Here is a 25,122-nt window from a genome sequence, read left to right as displayed (position 1 = left end):
TACGCTCTACGAAGTAAGAGCTGGCATCAATCTTCCAGATAATCTGACCACGGTGAGAGCCATTGACCCCACGGTTCTTGTAGTCCAGAAAGTTTTCAGACAAGACCTCATCTACACACAGACAAAATGACCTCATTAGCTGACTGTCAGCAAAGCACAGAAAGTGAAGAGAGAGGCCAAAGTATGTTTTACACTCCATAGAGTGTGCTATATCTGATAGTGTGCCAGCACATGTAGATAAATTAGCTGTGTTATTTATTTATTATTTATATTTTATTTTTATTTATCCATTATTTATGTTTTAAGCAAATACACCTATCCTTAAAACACTAGCTTTGTTTAGACACAATTTAAAATATACAATCATACAAAACTATTAAAAATTACAACAGCTGACTCAACCTGGATCAAACCATAACCAAATTAAAAAAACAACAACCATCTGAATGACAGTGAATGGGAGCAAAAACAATACCCTAGCACTCATCCCTCCTCCCAAAACATGGAGAACAGATCTGTATAGGCATTTGCACCCATCACCATTATATCCAATAGGTGTGTAGGTGGTTCTTACAACAAGCAGGGAAAGTTATGTTTGAGTTAATTCAGAACAAGGGATTACAAAAACTGATGTCTCTCCACAGATAGCACCCAGGTCCCTCCCATTTAAATCGAAGGATTGATAGCTAAGTGCTGTCCATTGCTTGTAATTATGGCTCATTGAAAGACATGGCATGTCCCAGACTATCAAGGTCATTTTAGAATAATGGTGTGTCAGTAATCTATTGCAGGTTACCTAAAACGCTGAGAGACTGAGGGCCATGTAGGCAACTTGATAGGACTCAATGGGCCACATTTGGAACTTCCCAAGACTCTCAGGGCCACAACCCCTAACTCTGCATATCCATTTACACTGACGTTAAAATTAAAAAATAACATACAGCCACAATATCTTGCATGTATTTATATTTCTATTAATTGATTAATAGAAATTGTTTGCTAGCTGAGTTCACTCTCAGTGAAAACCAGAAACTATGTGCATACCATTAGAGAACAATAACAAGCTTAGGCTCTGGCCTGTGTCAATCACTTGTGTCCAGGAATGCAGAGGCCAAAGTAAGGACAACGGATGGGCTGTGCTGCTTCCCCATGGCTTGGCCTAATTATTCAAACTTTTTGTGAATGAAATGAATTGTGAACTGTCTAAACATTTTTCCTAGTGGGAAGAAGAGTTCTCCATCAAGAGGGACCAATGAATACCTTCCTGTATTTTTCTTTTCCAGCAACAAATAAGTAGCTTTAATTTTAATCTGAGTAAATTCTTAAACGTGTATTTTAATCAAGTGGCTCTTACAGCTGAAGGTACTTATGTGGGTACTTAAATTTTAGTTTGACAAAGGCTAAGTTGATTAATGGTGATGGTAAAAGCTGTGGGAAGATGAGCACCAATAAGGTCCTGGGTTCAAATTCAGCACATTAACTGAGTGATTTCAGGCAAACCATTTGATTTGCTATTGCCTGGGTCAACTCAGCTGCAAAACAGAGTAAAGAGGAAGACGCCACGGAAAACTAGATATTGTGTCCGAGTTGAACAAAACTAAATACATACATAAATTATCAAATAAGGAGTAGACATTTGACAAGACAAGCTTATGTCATTATCAAGACAAGCTTCTAGTGACAGACCACTAGAAGTGTGCAACACTACCAGCTATTCAAGAGTCTGTCATGCAGCTGCTTCATTTGAAGAACTCCCCACAGTGACTTCAATGGTGGCTGTAGGATCTAGCCTCCCAAGTGAAGACCTAAGTGGTGAAGCAGCTGTAGACCTCGGTCTAGTAAACATCACATGATGATTATAGAAAGGTTACTCCTGAAGGCATTCTGTGCCAAAAATTAAAAATTCTGCTCACAATATTTTAATATTCTGCAAAATTCTGCAAATTTTATTTGTCAAATAAATGTGGCAGCTCCAGCATGGCATTGGGGAGCACAGGCCATTGGCTGCACAAAGATGGGAGTTCACTGTGCAGCTCCCCCCGGGACACGTACTCAGCGGTGAGGCTGCACCCAACAGCGCAAGGACCAGGCCTGCCCCAGAAACATCCCTGGGCCCTGCCCCTCTGTGCCAGGTATGGGCAGGCAAGCTCAGCAAGGCAGGATCCAAATGTGGAGGGACTTCGTGTAGAGAGATCCAGGTGTGAGAGGGTTCTGTGAAGGGCAATCTGGGTGCAGACGGCTCAGTGGTGGATCCAGGTGTGGGGGGAATCTGAATGCACAAAGGCTTGTTGGGAGATACTGGGTGTAACAGTAATGGGATTCTGCAGGAGGATCCAGGTCAAGGTTGTTGCTGCAGCTGGGGGAGAAATATGAGGGTGGGTCTGACCTGGCCCCGGATGCCATGCAGGGGAAGAGGCAGTCCCGTCCTCCCCAGCCCATCTGGGACTAGAAGATGAGCCTGGAGCAGGGTAGGAGCCAGCAGCCAGGTCTTCCCCAGTCCTGCCTCCTGCCCCACAGTGATTTACCTCTTGCTGGATGCCCTAGGACCAGAAACTTACTCCTAGGGAGGGTTGCATGACTGCTTTTGTGGCTTCCTTTGCTTCCCCATCAGAAAGTCATTTTTCTGTGGGGAAGCAAAGAAATCTTCAGGGGACATAAATTCTGTGCATGCACAGTTGCACAGAATTTTCCCAGGAGTAAAAGGTGGTTGAAACATCTTCTACAATAATTCTGTGACCTACAAATCAAGTTTAGAAAGTTCTTTGGTAAGGAAAACTCATCACCAAAAGAACAGATCTGTTGGCTGATCCTCGGGCAGAGGTGGGCAAACTACAGCCTGCGAGCCACATCCAGCCCATGGGACCCTCCTGCCCGGCCCCTGAGCTCCTGGCCTGGGAGGAGGGTCCCATGGCCCCCAGCCCCACTCCTGCTGTCCTTCCTCCCCTGCAGCCTCAGCTCACTGTGCCGCTGGGCCTGATCCAGTGCTCTGTGCTGTGCAGTGGTATGGCTGTAGCGCCGCCAGCCACCGGTGCTCCAGGCAGCATGGTAAGGGGCCAGGGAGCAGGGTGGGGGGGGTTGGATAGAGAGCAGGGGAGTTCGGGGGGTGGTCGGGGGGGTGGATGGGGTCAGGGCGGTGAGAGGGTGGGGAACCGGAGGGTTGAATGGGGGCGGGGTCCCAGGGGGGCAGTCAGGAAGGAGAAGTGGGGCTGTGGGGGGCAGTCAGGGGCAGGGGTTCCGGGGGCGGTCAGGGGATGGGGGAGGGGTGGTTGGATGAGGCAGGGGTCCTGGGGGGGGGCTGTGATCTTGTAACTTCTGCTAGTTGTTGGAAGAAAGCCTCGTCCATCTCATCCCCCTGGTCTGGTGGTCTATAGCAGACTCCGACTATGACATCACCCTTGTTGCTCACACTTCTAAACTTAATCCAGAGACTCTCAGGTTTTTCTGCAGTTTCATACCGGAGCTCTGAGCAGTCATGCTCCTCTCTTACATACAATGCAACTCCCACACCTTTTCTGCCCTGCCTGTCCTTCCTGAACAGTTTATATCTATCCATGACAGTACTCCAGTCATGTGAGTTATCCCACCAAGTCTCTGTTATTCCAATCACATCATAGTTCCTTGACTGTGCCAGGACTTCCAGTTCTCCCTGCTTGTTTCCCAGGCTTCTTGCATTTGTGTATAGGCACTTAAGATAACTCGCTGATTGTCCCGCTTTCTCAGGCCTGGTCTATACTACCCGCCTGAATCGGCGGGTAGAAATCGACCTCTCGGGGATCGATTTATCGCGTCCCGTCGGGACGCGACAATCGATCCCCGAATCGGCGCTCTAACTCCACCAGCGGAGGTGGTAGTAAGCGCCGCCGACAAAAAGCGGCAGAAGTCGATTTTGCCGCCGTCCTCACAACGGGGTAAGTCGGCTGTAATACGTCGAATTCAGCTACGCTATTCACGTAGCTGAATTTGCGTATCTTAAATCGACTCCCCGCTGTAGTGTAGATGTACCCTCAGTCTGAGACAGGAGTCCTCCCCTCTTACACTCTCCTGCTCGTGCTTCCTCCCAGTATCCCATTTCCCCACTTACCTCAGGGCTTTGGTCTCCTTCCCCCGGTGAACAAGAACACTAGTTAAAGCTGTGAACATTGATGACGTTCATCTCAGACCAGGGGCAGCAGAAAGGAACTGGAGAGGCAGTCAGTCCGTATTGCCCCTTATGCTCTCAGCATAGGGGGTGCAAGCACAGATCAACTGACATTGCTAGAGAAAAATCTTCTGGTCTCCAGCACATGGAGCTCATGCGCACCTCGAGTAGAATACATCACTCAAAGAAGAACTAAACTTTTACCGAAAGGATAAAGCGCAGGGCAGATGCCAGTGTTATTTCTTTGGTTTTATGCAAAAGGGTTCTGCAAAGAGCAAGATAAGTGGGCTACCAACTGTAAACTCTTTGGTGACATTCCCTTGAGGGATTTACAAAGGAAATCCCTTTAAAGAGGTCATTAATGATTGCAATGGATATTTATAAAAGGCAATGCCATCTACAGTACATTTTCCCTTTGCTGATTTGCTAATTACCCGTAATTATTTCATTAGCTCAGTTTCATGCACTGTATGGAAATGGAGATTTTTCAATGTATTAAAATTTTACATTTCCATGGTACACCTGCAATTTCCCCAGTAAAAGTAGCATAATGTTCTCTGGAATGATTTTCTTCTTCATTTACAATTTCCATTTTTGATCCCTTTCACTATCCAAATTTATATTAGAGACGTAAATTTTTGTAAAGAGAAAGATAGAAACAAATTTGATTAGGTGTGAGTATCAACCTTCCCCTTGTTCATGAATCATCTGAATTATTTGAAACCTGAGCCTTCAACATTGCAGTACAGACATCTAGCACTAAATCTAAGGACTAATATTAATGGGCAGCAAGAGAAGTCTCTTTTCCAAGAGAGGGGATGGGTTGCTGGGTCCAGGTGCTAGGTCAGGTGTGTGATCAGGAATTCCAGCCTGGCTCTCTCTTTCCCTCACCCCAGGAGTTGGGGAGCTATTGCCCCAGGTGTTGCCTCCATATGGGATGTGTGTGTGTGTAGGGGGGCTGGTCATTGGTGTCAGGGGGTGTATGAAGGGAGCCTGGCCCAAATCTTTCTCTCTCCCCTCCCTGATGTTGGGGGAAGCTTCTGCTACCTCTAGTGCCCCTGTGTGTGTATGACTGGGGGAGGGAAAATGTACCACTTGCCACAGGAGGTCACAGGGAAGGGAGTCCGACCTGGCTTTCTCATTTCCTTGCCCCAGCAGTTCCCTGCCATGCCCAGTGTAACTGCACTACTGCAGGAACCCGGCCTCAGAATGTTCAGTGATTTTGGCAGGCTGCGAAAAATGTCCAGAGGCTCTTAAATGAAAGAAGGGAAATGACAATTTTAAACACTTCGTATCTCAATCAGACTTGGCTGAAATTCCACGAGGAAACAAAAAGAAAAGAAGTGACACCTCTGTAGCCTAAGGGGACTCCCTTTCCTGAATAGGAAAGGCCCATTGCAGATGATGGAGGTATGAGAGCGTCTCAAAGAAAATGTTGCATGAACTCTAATAGTAAGTGTTATCAACCTAAATATAGGGTTCACTACCAACTCCCGCTCTAGTGAAGTTGGGCAATGTGTGCTTGCATGTATGTGTATGCATGTACATTTTATAAACTGTAGATGTAGATGGAATACAATATATGATGGCATAGTAGGACGGTTGTATTAATGTTTAGAATGATCAGATCAGCACTTATAAACTATGCAGATCATCCCAAACAAATGCCAATATAGTCACCCCAGAGCATCATATATTTTGCATATATGTATGTTACAGGGAAAAAATTCTTGGAATATTTTATCCCTAAGGGTGTAAAACCATATTCCTTGATGCCATGAGTCTATCTGTACAGAGCAAGAAGGAGAGAAAAATAACTAATAAAGGTAAAACAAGTCCATTATGACCTCAAATGACTCTTCTAGAAGTGCAAATGTCATGGCTTTAAAATCCAGTATCTTGGGGCTTTTCAAAATCTAAATGTAAGCACTGTGTGTCCCTTTGTGAAAAAGGTGGATAATCTCCCCCATTCAAGGAGAACTCATTTTTAGCCCAGCAGAAATGAAGATACTGGATTTTAAAGGCACACCATATTTATGTCTAGAAAAGCAGTTACTAGTCCAGAACGAAATCTTGCCCACTCTTGGCTTCATGCAGGAGTAATTTTTTTTTGGGGGGGGGTGGGTTCAGAGGAGAAAATGTTTCCTAGCAGAGAAATATTTGAGGAGGTGAAATATATTTTTAAAAAGATTATTTGTGTAAGGGAAAACAAATCCCACCACTTTACCTTTCTATTGAGCAACCTTATGAATAAGTGAAGTGACCTTAAAGCACACAACATACTTTACCTCCTCAAGGTAAATGGTGAAATACTTCAATTTAGCTCCATACAAAATACATAGCAGAGTTAATGCTTCTGTCTTTCATGTATTTTAACCAGATGCTAATTGCTTTTGACATTTTTCCAATAAAACATCACAATGCACTCCCTTTTCCTTTTTTAAAAAAATTGAGAATATAGCTTATCCTAATTTCTCTCACTCTATGAAGGTGATGGATGTATCTTCTGGACTTCTGGCTAAAGTACTTTTCAGATGCATAGATGTCTCTCTGCTGGTCGTTCAGCAGAGCTGGATAGGCCTTAGCATCAGCAAAAGAGAGAGGCATTTGTCTAAGAGGGAGGGAGATAAGCATCAAAAACGCATCGGCTCATGAGTAAAGGGCTAGGAGATAGTCTTTATCTAATCTATTTGGGCCAGGTGTAGCAAAGGACAAACATAATTGTCTTGCCTAAAGAAATGGGGTATAACTCCAACTTTTAAAAGTAATCCACAAGCAGGCAACCAAGTGTTAGTGCTCTACACTGCCATGATTAAATTCCTGATCTTGGTCTCTTCTTCTCCATGCCAACAGGGTTTTGGAGGTGCTGCAGAAGCAAGATATGAAGCCATATGGAGATGGGATGCTTTGTGTTGCTCAGTTACTCAGGAGTGCCTTCTATGGCCAGATGGCCTTAGCGAGATCTGAAGGAAGTCTCCTTAACTCCTCCTCAGCTGGGAAGATAGCAACCTTCATACAAAGCCTTCATCACGTGGGGCTCTGATCAACATCTGAAGGTGCCCCCTGCCTCCTACCCAAACATACACTCCACTGCCAGAATATTGTTTAACATCTTAAGAGCATCATGTTTCTTTATATACTCATAATATAACAAAATTTCATGTGACAAAAATCTTATTAGCTTCTTTTTAATTAGACTAGGCTCAAGCTTTTAAAAGTGACAAATATCTTTGGGCACCTTAATTTTTGGGTAACCAACTTGACACACCATAAATGGATCTGATTTTCAAAAAGTGCTGACCACCCACTCTGGAAATCAGGCTTCTTTGTGATGTCTTAAATCAAGAATCCAAAATCACTTGCCAATTCTGAAAATCTTGGCCTACATCATCTAAAACACACTATACCCAATTTGGGAATTTACAGTGACTTTCTGTCCTGTTTCTGAAAGAAAGAAATAAGTTTTGAAACTATGGCTTAACAAACTAGTACAACCACCAACTTTTAGAGAACTAACAGAAATATAGAGCATGCTTTTTACTTTGGTGAGTGTGTACGTATGGGATTCCTTTATGCATGAAAAGAGCACCTCTCAAGATGTTCTAAGAGTTAATTAACACTTCCAAGTGGGTAAAAGTCAAATCATAACTTTTTCTTTCCCCCTGTGGACTCTTAATTTTGATTTCTTTGAATCTATCAGGAATATGATAGAACAACAAGTCAACCTTCTAGATGGCCTGGAAAACTTTCTGAATCTCCTTAAGGGAACTTGTAATGTTCAGTAAAACTTCTTGCCAGTGACAATTTGGCATCAAGACAGTACAGGCATGTATTTTAATTGATGATGAGTAAAGATAGCTATCTCTGGCTTGCTGTGATTGAAAATGGGAGCCAAGCAAAGGTTGTCCTATTCTGGGGAAGGAAATGTAATTGAAAAGTCATACAGTGAAATCCTGGACCCATTGAAATCAGTGGCACAATTCCCATTGACTTCAACGGGGCTAAGGTTTAGCCCATATTGTGCAGTTCTAAAAACAGGTCCAGACAGAAACACTATATTTGAAAAGCCTTAACCCAAATCTGAGTGGCCGTGAAGGTCTCTTTCAATGGAGGAGGAGGATATAAATGAAAGATCCTTTTTAGTTACAGCTGGGCTTGCATTATGGCTTCATGTCAGCACATCACCATTCTGTGCTTTAATTTCATCCCCGAAGCTATCATTTTTAAAGGTTGTAAATGATGAGAAAAAAACATGGAAAAATTGCCAAATCCAGACATTAGTTACTACTACTGCTACTAATAATTTTGCATTGTATCTTTCATCCTGAGTGATCTCAAAGTGCTTCACAAGTAATATGTAATATATAGCTACTGAAACAGCTACCTCTTCGATGAAAGGCAACAACCAGCTGACAAAAATCAGGCAACAGTGGAATTAGGGGAAATTTTGAGCAATGACACCCAGCAAAAAGGTCCTGTAAAAAGTGCTATGGGAACTTCACGGGCTGTGGACACTCTACACTAAGCAGGGAAGGCCTTAGTATTTTAGATCTTCCCCAAAAGTCCCAAACAGCATAAACAACAGGATATTCAATTTATCTTTCTTGGAAGGACTCAGGCAATACAGAAAAATGTTACAAATACCTGTAATTAACACCCTTTTCAGTCAGTGTGGTTTTAGTTAAGAGGAAATAAAAGAAAACATGGATTGTCTTGCTGGGAAATCACCCACCCTTCCATAGAATAATGAGGTAAAAAACAAAATTTAGTAATAGAATAGGCTGCAAGGTTACATTGATTCCCAATGACACAAATTGGACACAAACTCTGTGGCAAAATATTTTCTGAACTCCATACACCAGTCAAAACTCATATTCTACATTAGCTTGATTCATCATTTGATGTACACCGCCTATTTTATGGAAAATTAAGGTTACCACTATATAAATAGAGGCTCCATTTCATGTTTTGATCCTTCTGAATAAAAAATGCTGCACTACAGAAATTATGGTAGGCCTAATGGTATTTATTTGAACAAATTTGCTTTAGCTTGAATTTTAAAAGTTCTTTGGTCATTATGTACATCTGTGTTATAATTACATATGAATAGAGTTAGCAGAATGCTATTAAAGATCTTTTCTTTGAAAATTGGCCTAGCAGTAGTTAAACTATTTTGCAATTTGCATAGTAAGCAGTAGCAAAAAAAACAAAAACAAAACAAAACACAAAAACCCTATAACGTAAGAACTACCAACGAAATAAAATTACATTTTGCAAGAAATACAAATGTACAGTGCATGGAAGCTTCCTAAATCCAATATTTCATCTATTAGGACCATATTTAGCAGCATCCTAAGTAAAGCATAACATTAGGAGGACAGCCTGTACACTTCAGGAGGGCAGTCAGTTGGGAGCTATGTAGGAATATGTCCATTTTTAGCCATCAGTGCCCTTTTGCAAACCATCAGTGCAGGAAAAAAATAGCTCCTAGTTGTCTGCACGTATTTAAAAAAAACTCTACAATAAAGGTGGATGGTATTTTTTTAACAGAGGAGCTACTAATATGTAATGCAAGTGGAAGAATGATACTTATTTGTTGAATAATAATATAAATGAACAAATGAACCATATAAAACATTTATCCAAAAAAGTAGAGCAACATAAGAAATATTTCTGAATATCAATATTACTGTTTACCAATTTTCTTCTCTTTTTTGTCAGCTGTCCAAACAGTCCTACACCTATTATAATAACAGTAAATGCAGGTCTTTCCATCGACTTAAATAAGCACGGGATCAGGCAGTACTATGGATCAAAATTTTTCTATATTAATTTGTTTGTAAATTTCTGCTGTTATCTATGTAACACTTTTGGTAGGGGAAGTGCTTACATGATACCTATCTTGCAATAATTGTTTCACTACTTTAAAAATACAAATTTTATTATATTTTTTCCCAACTCACAATATCTGCTGCAGAAATACACTGTAATCCCAAAAGGACACCGAAGAGGAGGTTACTCACCTGTGCAGTAACTGGCATTCTTCGAGATGAGTGTCCCTGTGGGTGCTCCACTCCAGGTGCCGGTGCGTCCCTGTGCCTTCGCTTGGAAATTTGTACAGCAATACCCGCATGGGCCGCGCATGCGCAGTGCCTACCTCACGCACTGATGGTGCCTTAACAGCGTGTGTGCAGCAGATACTCCTAAGTTCCTTCTCTACAACGGAGACCGCTCCAGACTCTGAAATAGAGGTGAGGAGGGTGGGTAGTGGAATACCCACAGGGACACTCATCTTGAAGAACATCAGGTACTGCACAGGTGAGTAATCTCCTCTTCTTCTTCTTCAAGAGATGTCCCTGTGGTGCTCCACTCCAGGTGACTGAAAAGCAGTATCTCTAGGATGGTAGGGACTTCGGATCTGGTAAGAAAGCTGTAGAGAGCCTGGCTCGAGCCATTCGAGTGTCAGTCAAGGGTCCCTGAGTAAGGGCATAGTGTTTGGCAAAGGTATGTTCTGAAGCCCAGGTGGCAGCCTTGCAGATGTCTACATAGGAATGCAACAGATGTTGAGACGGATCTGGTAGAGTGTGCTTTAACAGAAGTTGGAGGATGTGTCTTCTTTAGTTGGTAGCATAAATGGATGCAGTCTGATATCCAATTGGATATTCTCTGGCTGGACATTGATTTGCTCTTAGATCGCTCTGTGATTGAGATTAAAAGTTTAGGGGTTTAGTCCTATCCAAATAAAAGGACAATGCTCTGCACACAGCAAGTGTGTGCACGGCTGCTTCAAAAGAGTTCGCATGCGGTTTAGGAAAGAAGGTTGGTAGATGGATAGGTTCGTTAAGGTGGAAGGATGAATGTACCTTCGGGAGAAATTTGGGATGCGTTTGGAGAGTGACTTTATCCTTAAAAAAGATAGTGTAAGGTGCATCAGCCATGAGAGCTCCAAGTTTTCCTACGCGTTTGGTGGATGTAATTGCCACTAAGAACGCAGCTTTCATTGATGGGTGTAGTAAAGAGAGGATGCTAGCGGTTCAAACGGCTTTTGCGTCAAACATATGAGGACCAACTGGAGGTCTCATGGTTGAGTAGGTGGTCTGATGTCTGGGTATGGGGTCTGGATGCTTTTGAGGAATCTTTTTGTGATAGGGTGGGTGAAGATAGTGGTGTCGCCGATCTTCTGGTAAAATGCTGTGATTGCTGCCAGATGTATCTCTTTATGGAGCTGAAGGAGAGCCCCGATTGTTTGGGCTCCAGAAGGTAGTCCAGTATGACTGGAAGAGGTGCAGAAGAAGGAGCAGTTTGTCTGGCAGAACACCACGCCCTGAACCTAGACCATTTATGGATATAGGTGGTGCGTGTAGATTGTGCCCTGCTGTGTAATAGTACAGTTTGCACCTGCTCGGAGCAGCCTAGTTCTTCATGGGAGAACCATTGAGAAGCCATGCCTTGAGGTGGAGCATTGCTATGTTTGGGTGGTGTAGATGGCCCCTGCGTTGGGACTATAAGTTCAGAAAGGGGGAAGGGAGATTGGCGGACAGGTGGACATCCGTGTTAGAAGTGGATACCATGGCTGTCTGGGCCACGTAGGGGGCGATCAGTATGATCCTGGCCCTCTCTGTTCGTATCTCTAATACTAATTTGTGTAGGAGTGGTATCAGTGGGAATGCGTATAGTAGGTTGTCATTCCATCTGATCGTAAGCGCATCATCTCCCATGGAATGTTGCCCCAGACCTGCTTTGAAGTAGAATCTGGGACATTTCTTGTTGGTCATGGTTGCAAAGAGGTCCAGTTGTAGATAACCCCAGGTTTTGAAGATGTTCTGGAGGATGGTGGTGTTTATGTCCCATTCATCCGCTGTGGTGTTTTGTGCACCGGGCAGGTATGAGATGGATATATCGATGTTGTGTTGGAGGCACCAATTCCAAAGTTTCATAGCCTTGGTGCAAAGTGAATGGGATCGGGTTCCCCCTTGCCTGTTCATATAAAACATAGAAGCAATGTTGTCGGTCATGATTCTGATCTTTTGGTTCTTGATGAGTGGGAGAAAGTGGAGGCAGGCATTGTGGACCGCTCAGAGTGCTAGAAGATTTATATTTAATGAGGTCTCTGTGGGGGACCATAGTCCTTGAGTGGTATAGTGTCCAATGTGTGTCCCCCCAAACAGTGAGGGATGCATTTGTAGTAATTATAATTGCGGGGGATTCCTGTAAAAATGGGACCCCAGAACAAAGATTGTGTGGTCGAGTCCACCATATGAGTGAGTCCTTGATCTTGGTAGGCATGGTGAGAAGTTTGTGTAGTCTGCGTACATTTGGTTTGCAGACTGTGGCTAGCCAACCTTGTAGGCATCGGCGATACAGGAGTGCATTCCTGACCACAAAAGTGTATGCGGCTATGTGGGCTTGAAGTTGTAGACAATCGTTAACCGTGACCTGTGGGCTGTTCTGCAGTTTGGTGACCAGATTCTTTATGTTGATGAATCTGTTGGTTGGAAGAGATGCGATGCCAGTTGTGGAGTCGAGGTGTGCACCTATGAATTCCAGACATTAAATAAGGATTCATGTGGATTTGTTTGTGTTGATTTGCAGGCCAAGGCCCTGAAAGCAGTCGATGGTCATCTGTGTGGATTGGATGGCTTCCTTGCGAGTTTGCGACTTGAGGAGGCAATCGTCCAGGTAAAGGAAAATTATTCCTTTTACCCTGAGATGTGCAGTAACCACCAGGAGGATCTTGGAGAAAATGCGGGGTGCTGTTGAGAGGCGAAAGGCTAGAACCCTGTATTGGTAGTGGTTTGTTCCCAGAACAGAGAAAGCGTCTGTGGGCAGGGTATATAGTTACGTGAAAATAAGCATCCTGCAAGTCAAGAGTTGAAAACCAATCTCCCTGCTCCAGCGCTGGAATAGTGGTCACTAGGATAACCATTTTGAATTTTTGCTTTTTGAAGAACTTATTGAGTCACCTGAGGTCGAGAATGGGTTGCCATCCCCCACTTTTCTTTTCCGTCAAAAAATAGTGGGAGTAAAAACCCTTTCCTCTGTGCTGATCGGTACCTTTTCCACTACTCCTATTTGCAGAAGATGTTGTACCGCTTGGTGGAGCAAGTGGTCATGAGAGGGGGCCCTGAAGAGGGACGGGGAGAGGGGGTGGGTGGGAGATATGGACAGGAAAGGGATGGTATAAGCCTGATCGGATAACCTCTAGAGCCCATCTGCCCATACTGGTGTCTCGCCAGTGGTCATAAAATGGGAGCAAACGGTGACCAATGGGTTAAGTAATTAGTGTGAGCGCTGGGGTGTGTGGGAGGTCTTCTATGACCTCGACCAAGGCTTCAAGTCTGCTTGATAGTTAGGGGGCAGTAGCATTGAAGCCTAGATCTCTGGCGTTGATGCTGTTGATGATCATATGGCCATTGTTGTTGAGTGTATTTCAGGTATTGCGGGCAATGGTACGGCTGATACCTATATTGTCTCCTTCTATAGGGCATGTATGGATGCCAAGATTGCGCGGGGTAGCCCTGGAATCCTTCATGGTCTGCAGCACCTCATTGGTTGTTGCTACAAATAATTTCTCACCATCGAAGAGGAGATCCTCCATGGTGTTCTGTATCTCACGAGGAAAAGAGTAAGAGTTGAACCATGAAGCCCAGCACATAACAACAGCTATTGCAGTGGATCTGGCTGCAGTGTCCACAGCATCAAGGGCAGCCTGGAGTTATTTGTCCTTCAGATACCACTGCCTTGAATTGTTGTCCCTTTTCTTCTGGAATATCGTTAATAAATTCCATGGATTTCCCATAACTTTTGTGGTCATATTTGGTTAGGAGGGGGGCATAGTTTGCCACCCTGAATTGCAGTGTGGAGGATGCATAAACCTTGCAGTCAAATACATCCATTCTTTTACTGTCCCTGTCAGAAGGAGTGGACCAGAAATGCTGTTGCTTGTTTCTTTGGTTCGCTGCTTCCACTACCAGCGTTTGGTGTTGGATGTGTGAAAAGAAACTCTGAGCCCTTGGAGGGGACATAATATTTCCCATCTGCCCTCTTGCAGGTTGGGGTTATAGTGGCTGGAGTTTGCCAGATATTTTTGGCCAGGTCCATGATAGCTCCGTTGATCAGGAGGGCAATCTTGGAGGAGACCGCAGGTTGCAAGGTATCTGTCAGTTCATGTTGAGTGTCTGAGACCTCCTCCATAGTGATCTTGAGTTCGCTAGTCACCCTTTTAAATAGGTCTTGAAAGCAGGTGAAATCATCTGCCGTTGTCAGTGGTAGCAGCATAATAGCCTCATCAGGTGAGGAAGATAGGTTATTGTTATTTGGAGAGGTATCGGGTGGTACCTCTTTTGTGTGCCTCACTACAGGTTCCTCCTGTACCAACAACACAGAGGTGTGTGAGGGCTGAGGAGGAGATTTGGTGTCATCTCTCCATGGGCTGTGTCAACTGGTGTGATGTCTCCTGTAAGACCCCCTGGGTTCCAATAATGCCATTGTCTGGAAAAGGATATGGGTGGTCCCATCCAAGGGTGCCCATACCATAGACTCATAGACTTTAAGGTCAGAAGGGACCATTATGATCATCTGGTCTGACCCCCTGCATGCTGCAGGCCATAAAACCGTCCCTACCCCTTCCCTGGACTCTGCTGTTGAAGTCCCCAATCCTGTTTTAGGTGACTTCAATCGGCAGAAACCCTCCTGCTAGAGATCCCTGCCCCATGCTGCGGAGGAAGGCGAAAAACCTCCAGAGGCTCAGCCAATCTGCCCTGGAGGAAAATTCCTTCCCGACCCCAAATATGGCGATCAGTAAGACCCCGAGCATATAGGCAAGAGTCTCCAGCCTGACCCCTGTCAGCCATTATACAATTTACCTACCATTGCTTGGTTTTCCTTGACTACTATGTTTTACCATTAAACCATTCCCTCCATAAATTTATCTAACTTAATCTTAAAACCAGACAGGTCCGTCGCCCCCACCGTTTCCCTCGGAAGGCCGTTCCAATATTTCACCCCTCTGACGGTCAGAAACCTTCGTCTAATTTCAAGCCTGAACTTCCCCACGGCCAGTTTATATCCATTCGTTCTCGTATCCACATTAGTACTAAGCTGGAATAATTCTTCTCCCTCCCTCGTATTAATCCCTCTAATATATTTAAAGATAGCAATCATATCCCCCCTCAGCCTTCGCTTTGTCAGACTAAACAACCCAAGCTCCTCTAGTCTCTTTTCATACGACAGGTTTTCCATTCCTCTGATCATCCTAGTGGCCCTTCTCTGCACCCGTTCCAGTTTGAGTTCATCTTTTTTAAACATGGGAGACCAGAACTGCACACAGTACTCCAAGTGAGGTCTCACCAGCGCCTTGTACAACGGAAGCAGGACCTCCTTATCCCTACTAGATATACCTCGCCTAATGCATCCCAAGACAGCATTGGCTTTTTTCACCGCCACGTCGCATTGTCGACTCATAGTCATCCTGTGGTCTACGAGGACCCCTAGGTCCTTCTCCTCTTCCGTTACTTCTAACCAATGCGTCCCCATCTTGTAACTAAAATTTTTATTAGTCATCCCCAAATGCATCACCTTACACTTTTTACTATTAAATTTCATCCTATTTCTGATACTCCAATTCACAAGCTCATTCAAGTCTCCCTGCAGGATATCCCTATCCTCCTCCGAATTTACAACGCCTCCCACCTTCGTATCATCCGCAAACTTTATCAGCCCACTCCTGCAATCGGTTCCGAGGTCAGTTATAAATAGATTAAATAAAATAGGTCCCAAAACCGAACCTTGAGGCACTCCACTAGTAACCTCCCTCCAACCTGACAGTTCACCCTTTAATACGACCCGCTGCATTCTCCCCATTAACCAATTCCTTATCCACCTCTGGATTTTCATATCGATCCCCATGTTTTTCAGTTTAACCAATAATTCCTCATGGGGTACAGTATCAAACGCTTTACTGAAATCCAGGTATATTAGGTCCACCGCATTTCCCTTATCTAATAAATCCGTTACTTTCTCAAAGAAGGAGATCAGATTCGTTTGGCACGATCTGCCCTTCGTAAAACCATGTTGTAATTTATCGCAATTGCCACTAACCTCCAGGTCCTCAACTAGTTTCTCTTTCAGAATTTTCTCTAACACCTTGCACACTACAGATGTTAAACTAACAGGCCTGTAGTTACCCGGATCACTTTTTTTCCCTTTCTTGAAAATAGGAACCACATTAGCTATTCTCCAGTCTAACGGGACCACCCCCGAGTTTACAGATTCATTAAATATTATCGCTAATGGGCCTGCTATTTCCCGCGCCAATTCCTTCAATATTCTCGGATGAAGATCGTCCGGTCCTCCCGACTTGGCCCCATTAAGGCATTCAAGTTTTGTTTCTACCTCGGATATGGTAATCCCCCATCCTGAATGCCCCTCTGTAGTGGTGCTAGTATCCCTAATACCTTCATTTGCCTCATTAAACACCGATGCAAAATATTCATTGAGATATTGCGCCATGCCTAGATTGTCTTTAATCTCCTCTCCGGCAATAGTCTTCAGCGGTCCCACTTCTTCTTTCTTTGCTTTCTTCCTATTTATGTGGCTGTAAAACCTCTTACTATTGCTTTTAATTCCCCTCGCTAGGTCCAACTCTACACGGCCTTTGGCCCTTCTCACTCTATCTCTACATTCTCTGACTTCGCTAAGGTAAGTTTCTTTACTAATCCCTCCCCTCTTCCACTCTTTGTACGCTTTCTGTTTTTTCCTAATTGCCCCTTTGAGTCGGTCGCTCATCCAGCTCGGTCTAAATCTCCTGCTTTGTAATCTTTTTCCCTTTTTTGGAATGCAGGCCTCCGCCAGCTCATGCATCTTTAACCTGAAGTAATCCCAGGCTTCTTCTGCCTTTAGATCCATTAATACGTTTGCCCAATCCACTTCCCTTACCAGTCCCCTTAATTTGTTAAAATTGGCCTTTTTAAAATTATAAACCCTAGTCTTTGACTTAATTCTGCTACTCCTCCCATGTATTTTAAACCGAATTAGCTCATGATCACTGGAGCCCAAATTGTCCCCCACTACCACTTCCTCAACGAGGTCCTCACTACTTACCAGAATCAAATCTAAAATGGCCTCCCCCCCTCGTCGGTTCAGCTACCACTTGATGAAGGAATTGATCAGCAATCACATCTAGGAACATCTGAGCCCTATTATTACTACTAGCGTTTGTGCCCCAATCTATATCCGGGAAGTTAAAGTCCCCCATAATTACACAGTTTCTATTAGTAATTACTTCTCTAAACACATTAAATAGTTCCTTATCCATATCCTGGGTCGATCCCGGCGGTCTATAGCACACTCCAAGCACTATCCCCGGAGAGGCTCTAGTAGTCCTATTACCCAGTGTGAGTATTGCCCAGACGGACTCTGTGTTATCTAATCCATCAACTATTATTTCTTTACAGCTTATTTCACTATTGACATACAGGGTGATAAGTTCCTGGCATATGAGGACCTTGATCTTATTGGTCCAGCATTAGTAGGTGTGTCAATTGGGAAGGAGTGGTGTGGTGAAAAAACTCCCTCCACTTCATCATCCTCACCACTAGAAAAGTAAGAGAGGAGAGGGGATAATTGTCAGTATGGTGCCGACGTTCTCAGTGAGAGATCTGTACCTAGTAAGGGAGAGTCCGGGGTTGGCAAAAAAGCAAATTCCCAATGTCGATGGCACAGATGGGTATTGCACCGAATGCAGCGACGGGACCACAGGGTCGGTTGGTGCCGATTGGCGTGGCACCTTGTGTATCGCCAGAGGTGGTTGAGGAGTCGGTGCTGCGGCTGAACTAGCGGTCGTGTGCGGCACAGAAAAGGGCGCCTGAAGTGGCGCCGAGTCCTTTGTGGTGCTGGGCGGTGCAGTGAAAGAAGAGGAAGGCAACTTCAAGCCAGAGTGGTGCATATTGGTGGCAGCCAGAGTATGAGCGGCACCGAAGGTGTCCAGAGCATCATATGTGCTGAGCCGTGGTGCGGTCGGCACAGACAAAACAGACCTGCTCGGGGAGAGTTTGGCAGCAGTCTGGTCCCTGTGAGGTGACAAAGCTGGCTGTTTTTTTGTGGATTTTTTGTCCTTGTTGGACTGAGGAGGGCTCTGTCCTGAGGAGAACTCATGTCCTGGATCAGAGGTGAGGTCTGAGGGACTTTTCCATCAAAATTAACTTGAGCCTGAGGTCTCTGTTCTTTCGTGCCCTGGCTTTGAGCTTGCTACAATGGGCACATTTTTGTGGGATATGGGATTCCCCCAAACAGCGGACACATCGAGGATGGTCATCAGAGATGGGGATGGCCTCTCTTCACGTAGTGCATCTCTTAAAGCCTGGGGAGCCAGGCATCATGCAAAATCACTAACTAACCGTGAGGGAAAAACGGTAGGAAAAAAAATATTTTTTGCGGGGGAGGGGAAGGAAGGGTCAAAGAAATAAAACTTATCTGACTAAAATACTATACTAACAACTAACTAACTATGCTAAAGTGAAAAAAAAAATTAAGTGGGACCGCTGAGCTCCGTCTCAGGCCGGGGACAGTAGAGAAGAAACTGAGGAGTCATGGCCATGGGGGCGCTGTTAAGGCACCAGCAGCGCGTGAGGCAGGCTCTGCGCATGCGCTGCTCGTGCAGGTACTGCTGTACAAATCTCCAAGGGAAGGCGCAGGGACTCACCAGCACCTGGAGTGGAGCACCCACAGGGACTTCTCTCAAAGAAGAACATATTCTCAGGCTGAATTACAATGCTGGTATTTACAGTAAGCTTCTGTCCTCTCAAAGATTATTACAGGGAAGCGTTTTGAAGAACTAGGGCTTGATTCTACAAGCACTCTGTCCTCAATCCAGTAAAGATTTAAGTATATGTTTAACTTTGAGCATGAGTAGCCCCATTTACACCACTTAGATAGCAGAGAAAAAGGAGGTTAGAGGAGAGGGAAGAAACACAAAGGGAAAAGGTAGGAGAAACGAGAGACAAAACGAGCGGAGCAGAGAGGATAAAGACTGGAGAAAAGACGAAGAGGAGAGGAAAACTTGGGGGAGGGGAATGGGAGAAAACAGAGCAGTATGATTACAGCAATTCTTGGCCACCTCACAGGGGTTCTATTTTAAGAAAAGCTGATATAGGCAATGGAAAGAGCAGGAGTGATAGAGTTGGAGCCTGAATCACCTGATCCAGGGTAGGAAAACCAGCAAACAAAAAATCCAAGGGACCCTGATGGTCATTCTCCAGACTGAGTATGTCACAACCTACAGCAAATTCTGTTTTTCCTTTGAAACCTTTATCCTCTTATTCTGAATTGGCTGCAGTGTCACTGCCAGCCCATGGTTTCTTTTTACAGTGAAGCCTAAGCAGCCCCCAGACAGCCCTGCCCCAGCTACAGGTTCATACTGAAAATATTGTCAGCTCTAAAGCTCCTGCATTTCCAAAATTGCCTTTACTGATATGGTAGATGTAATATGCCTGGTTTTTAGTAGAGCATTTGCTAAAAATGTAAAGTGTCTCACAATATCTTATTCCAAACATAGCTAAAATCAGCCTGGATACTGAACACTGTCACATGAACTGAAAACTGGAAGGAATGCAGGCACAGAGCAGTGTTACACAACAATATACTGAATTTTGGAGGGGGCAATGTACAGTGGGGTACCACAGGGGTCAAATGGATCAAAGGCCTGATCCAAAGCCACTGCAGTCAATGAGACTCTTTCTATTGATTATAATAGACTTTGGATCAGACCTTAGAAGGAGGCAATAGCATACTATTGAAATTTGCTGAGAATACTAAAATGGGAGGAGATGCAAACATCACATAGGATAGAAATATAATATATAAAGGGACACTGAAAGATTTTAAATATGGGCAAGAAATAAGATTCATCTGGGTAAAAATGCTAACTAAAATAGCAAGGGGGAAATAATGTGAAACATATATACTCGATGGCAAGAAGAAAACTAAGATGCAGCAATGCTGAAAGATATATACCACAGGGGAAGTGGGTTTTTTACCCACGAAAGCTTATGCTCAAATAAATCTGTTCGTCTTTAAGGTGCCACTGGACTCCTCATTGTTTTTTTCGGGGTGACAGTGGACAGCAAATTAATCAGAAGTTTGCAATGTGATACAGCAGCAGAAAACAGTTGAGTTAACAGAGGCATCAAAACACAAAGCATCTTTATAGAGCCCAGTGTGACTGTATTTAGAATATTGCATTCAGTTCTGGGCACCTCACCACCGCAAATCATAACAAACTGGAAGGTGTTCAGTGAGCAAAAGTAATTTGGGGGCCAGAGGGATCAACTGATAAGGAAAAATTAAGAAAGCTCAATGTATATGCAACAACTCGTGTGTGGGAAGGACATTACAAGTCTAAGAATAATTAAAATGTGTAAACACTGAGGTGGGAAAGGAATTATTTGGTTTGGGTTAGGAGTAATGGGATGAAATGGAGAAAGGGAACTTAAAGGCTGCATAACAGAAAAAATACATAGGCTGTTTGACAACCTATGTGAAATGGATTTGTTATCTTAAGCCCTGATCCTGCAAAGAATTATGCACATGCTTAATTTTACTTACTGTGAGTAGTCCCACTGACGTCAATGGGCTACTCACAATGTGTACTGTTAAGCATGGCCATGGTCCATCTTCCAATTCACAGGTCTCTTCAGTTGATTAAATTATCAGCAAATCACTGGGTGAATGATTGTTACGTATACAATATTGGCCTCACTATCTATTTTGGGGCACTTATCTGGTTGGCTCCCTTCACTGTAGGAGCTGAGCACCTCTCAATCTTTAATATATTTACCCTCACAACATCCCGGTGAGGTGGGGATCCATTGGCTTCATAGTAAAGACTGCAGCTAGAGTACCACCTGCCTGCTTTGTTATGGGGCGACTGTTGCATTGGACCTAGAAAACCTATTTGTCCCACACACCATCAAAGAGATTCACAGTGTCTGGAATATTATTTCATGGGAAAACGTACTCTTAAAAGGGACATATTTGGATACCTGGTGATGATTTTTCTACCATGTACATAAACTACAGGAGAAAAAAGCTAGCAGCCAAAAACTCCTCCAACTGGTTGCAGTCTTTCAGTGCATTATCTGTTTATGATGTAATGCTAGTCATAATATTAACAATACTTAGCAAATTCCAAACATTAGTTAATTAGCTCCCTTAATATTAGTTAATTAATCCTCTTCAAGGCAGATATTGTGATTAGTCTTATTTTACAGATTGTAACATTGAGGGTATGTCCACACTTAAAATGCTGCAGCTGCGATTCCGTAGCACTGCAGTGTAGACATTACCTATGTAGGTACTACCTCCCTGATAGGAAGTAGTTAGGTCAATGCAAGAATTCTTCCATCGACTTAGCACTGTCTCCATCGGGGGTTAAGTTGGTATAGCTACATCTCTCAACAGTGTAGATATTTCACATCCCAGGAGCGATATAGCTATACCGATGTAAGTTCCTAGTGTAGATCAGCCCTGAGGCACAGAGGTTAAGTGGCTACGCCAAGGGCACAGATGAAGCCAATATCAGAGGTGGGAATTAAATTTAGGAATTTGTGGTTCTCAATCCTAAATGCAGGTCACTAGATCACACAAGTAATTTTCTTCTTTGCTGTTGGTAGTACAGTGCTTGGGTTACATCATCTGCTTGCACATGCTGCATGTATGGAAAAACTATTGTACAAATAGGGCTTGATCCAAAGCCCATTTTTAAGTTAATTAAAGTGTTTTTCCATTGACTTCAATAGGCTTAATATTAGGCCTTCTGAATATCAAATTAATCTGAAAAATGTAAAAATGTATTAATCAAAATCCTTAAAAAATGAGGTATGTCTGACTGAAGCAAGAATTGCCTTTTGAGGGGAAATAAAATCAAAGACTAGAGCAGAGGGAAAAAATCATAAATTTTTAAGCTAAATTTCAACTACTAATTAGGTCAAGACTTTTTATATACATATAAACTTGAAAAGGATTGACTGAAAAGAAAATATGGACAGGAAATTGGACCGGAAAGTGTTTGTATTTAAAGAACTTTTATTAAATAACTTTTAAAATGTTTTGTTTTCCCTAAAGAAATTGCTGAAAGAAGAAAGTCTATTGTCTATTGGTACGTACAGCACAATATTCGCTCCGAATGGATTCACTGACTAATAACAGTATTTATAGGCACCAGGCCAAAAGTTTCTTTACAAGTCTAGTTTAGGCACTTCTTATAAGCCATTCAATAGCAGATACTGATATGAGGAGAGCAGGGAAATATAGTAGCAACTGAAATGTAACTGCAGTAATTAGAAGATAGCTCTTTATCTATACACAGCTGCCAGAAGTCCATATTAATTCTAAGAGGCTCTGTACCATAACATATACTAACAGTAAATGAGGTGAAGGAGGAAGACAAAACCATCAGATAAGTAACTGCAAATATTCCACCTGTTGCAAGACTTCCACTAAAACACATTTTTATTTATATAGGAAATACCAATACGTAAATCTTAGCTATTCAGACAAATGACATTTGTATTGGTTTCACATAAAAAGAGTAAATATTTTGCTGTTAGCTTTTTTGCTAAGAAACCTTCATCAGCCCCTGAGATTTTAAACATCAAGTGAGTTGTGTAATCAGGGTAGTTATTCTCACTTTTGAGTGTTTACATGTGTTTTTGACTGAGGACATATTTTTGGAGGATTGTGTTTATTAGAAATGCTATAGTTCTCCTGAGAAGTGACAAACAGATACATTAGGAAAACTGTTACACCTCTGTTACACATAGCTAGCAATTTATTTTACAGCTGATACCTAATGCTAAAAATGAGTGAAATAAGGACCATATGAAGCAAGTCTTGGGGGAAGTTACAATGCTTCAAGATCAAGCTTAACAACAACACAAAACTCTGATTTCCATAGGCAGAATATCTTTTATATTCTTCGGGAGGGCACATTCTTGGGTCAGAGGAATCCACATGTTCTTGCTGCCTAGCTATTGCCAATCGCAAAGCAGATTGGATAAACAAGGTCTATATTTTAACACCTCCATATTCATGTTTTCTCTCAAACTGATGAACTTTGCTAATGCCCTTCTATCACACATTTTTACAAAATCAGCTGTTGATTGTGGGGATGTATTAACTTCTCCACTCTGTTATCATTGGAGTCCATGTAGCTTTTTTAACAGGTATACCCAATAGTATTATTGGACACTAATTACATGACCATCATTTTCTTAACTTATTCTGTACAACCTCTCCTCATGGATGACAATCCCTTTTTGTAGAAGGAGATTAACTCTGCTATCAGTTCTAAACTTATCTTTTACCAGCTTTAGATAAAGATGAGCTCCCAATTTGCCATCAGCTAATATCTGAACAGGAATTCAAGTAAGGCGGAGGGGAGAGCACCAACCCCTTCCCCCCCTTCCGTAAAAGCAGAGGAAGCACTCCTGCTTCTCTCCCGGGCTTCAGTAAGCAACATACTTCCTGAATTTCCCCACATCCTTGGTTGGTATGCTGAGAGCACCCCCTCTCCTGTTTCAATCTACTTTAACCACTGAATAGGAATATTCCTTCACAAAAACATCCAGGGATCTCATTCTCTAAATACTTGTCCACTATGATCTAGTCCTTTTCACTCTTTTCTCTCCTTGAAACCTTCTTCATCAGAATATATTTTCTACCTACCAGATATGCCTTGTTGCCAAATGCTGTGTCCTTTCAAGGTTTGGACTATGTTTATTTAGAAGTTTGTGGTTTATCAGATATCTCCAAAATTTCTCTGTGATTGTTGCTGGTGTTCCTTATACATTTCAACACCAAGACCCAATGAGAATATATAGGGATATTTCCTAATTTATTAAAATGAAAATGAACTCTGGGGCAGGGATTGTTTTTGTGTTCTGTGTTTGTACAGCGCCTATCACAATGGGCTTCTCATCCATGACTAGGGTTCCTATGTCCTAGATAACACAAACAGTAAATAATAATACTAATGCTGCTGGACCAAGCTTTATTAAAAAACAACAATAAAATACCACAACACTCTGCAGGATCACCATGGAGCACAAACAGTTTCTCAGTTATCTCATGAATCGACATAACATTAAACTATTTCCATGTTTAAAACTTTCTGCTTTATTCCCATGAATTCAAATGAAAAAGAATCTCAGGATATAACACCACCCCCTAGCTAAACACACAACCACATTAACTGACCATTTCTGGTTATGATCATCAACATGGAAATAGTTAACAATGTTGTCATTTAAGTGGTGATAATAGGCTTCCAGGCTAATCCCCTATTGAGTTGACTGGGGAAGCACACAGTTTTTTTGGTATTCTTGTTCCAGTCTGTCTGGCTGCTAACTCAAAAACCCAGCCATGTATCATTTTACATTGTGAAGGTTACCTTCATATCCAGAAGGGCCAGGACACTTTCTTCTTAAATAGATATGTAGATTCTAGAAAGTTCTAGAAAAGATTCTAGAAAATCCTGGGAAAACCTATTCCACAAGAATCCATGGATTTTCCCTTCCCATGGATTAACTGTGTAACAAGTTAATTTGTAATTTACTGGCTACTACAAGGGTAATTGTCAGGTTGTTGTACTAGAAAAATGTACCATTCTATGTTTCATATTCAAAGTATACAAGAACACATTCCCGGCACTATTGTACTATGTACATAGAATCTCTGTGTTTTAGGGTTTTATATTGCTGTCCATCACTGCAGTATCTGAGAACCTTCCATGTAAAGTGAACAGCAATAGCGCAGTTCCTGGCAAGCTTTAGGGAGTCTCTGGCACATTTCCCTTTTTGGGACGAAAACTCTGCTTGGGGTAGGGTTTTGATATTCTGTTGATTACTACTTTCCAACTTATTTTGACCAGAAATGGGAGGTTGGAGACAGAACAGTAGTTGAAGTTCAAGGTTGACTGATAGCTTCTT

The 25,122-nt window shown here is 42.9% G+C and overlaps 1 protein-coding gene across 1 annotated transcript in view; it reads right to left on the bottom strand.

Moving 5' to 3' along the window:
- HECW1 (HECT, C2 and WW domain containing E3 ubiquitin protein ligase 1) overlaps positions 1–25,122 on the bottom strand; it is a 381,766-nt gene that overhangs the window by 249,643 nt on the left and 107,001 nt on the right. Inside the window, exon 4 of the mRNA XM_034759497.1 lies at positions 4–111. Within this exon, the coding sequence (XP_034615388.1) occupies positions 4–111 (108 nt within the window). The remainder of the gene's footprint in view (positions 1–3; positions 112–25,122) is intronic.

The sequence above is a fragment of the Trachemys scripta genome, chromosome 2, assembly GCF_013100865.1.
Source record: "Trachemys scripta elegans isolate TJP31775 chromosome 2, CAS_Tse_1.0, whole genome shotgun sequence".
NCBI lineage: Eukaryota > Metazoa > Chordata > Testudines > Emydidae > Trachemys > Trachemys scripta.
The sequence above is the reverse complement of the archived record's forward strand: the minus strand, read 5'-3'. Positions and strand labels throughout refer to the sequence as shown.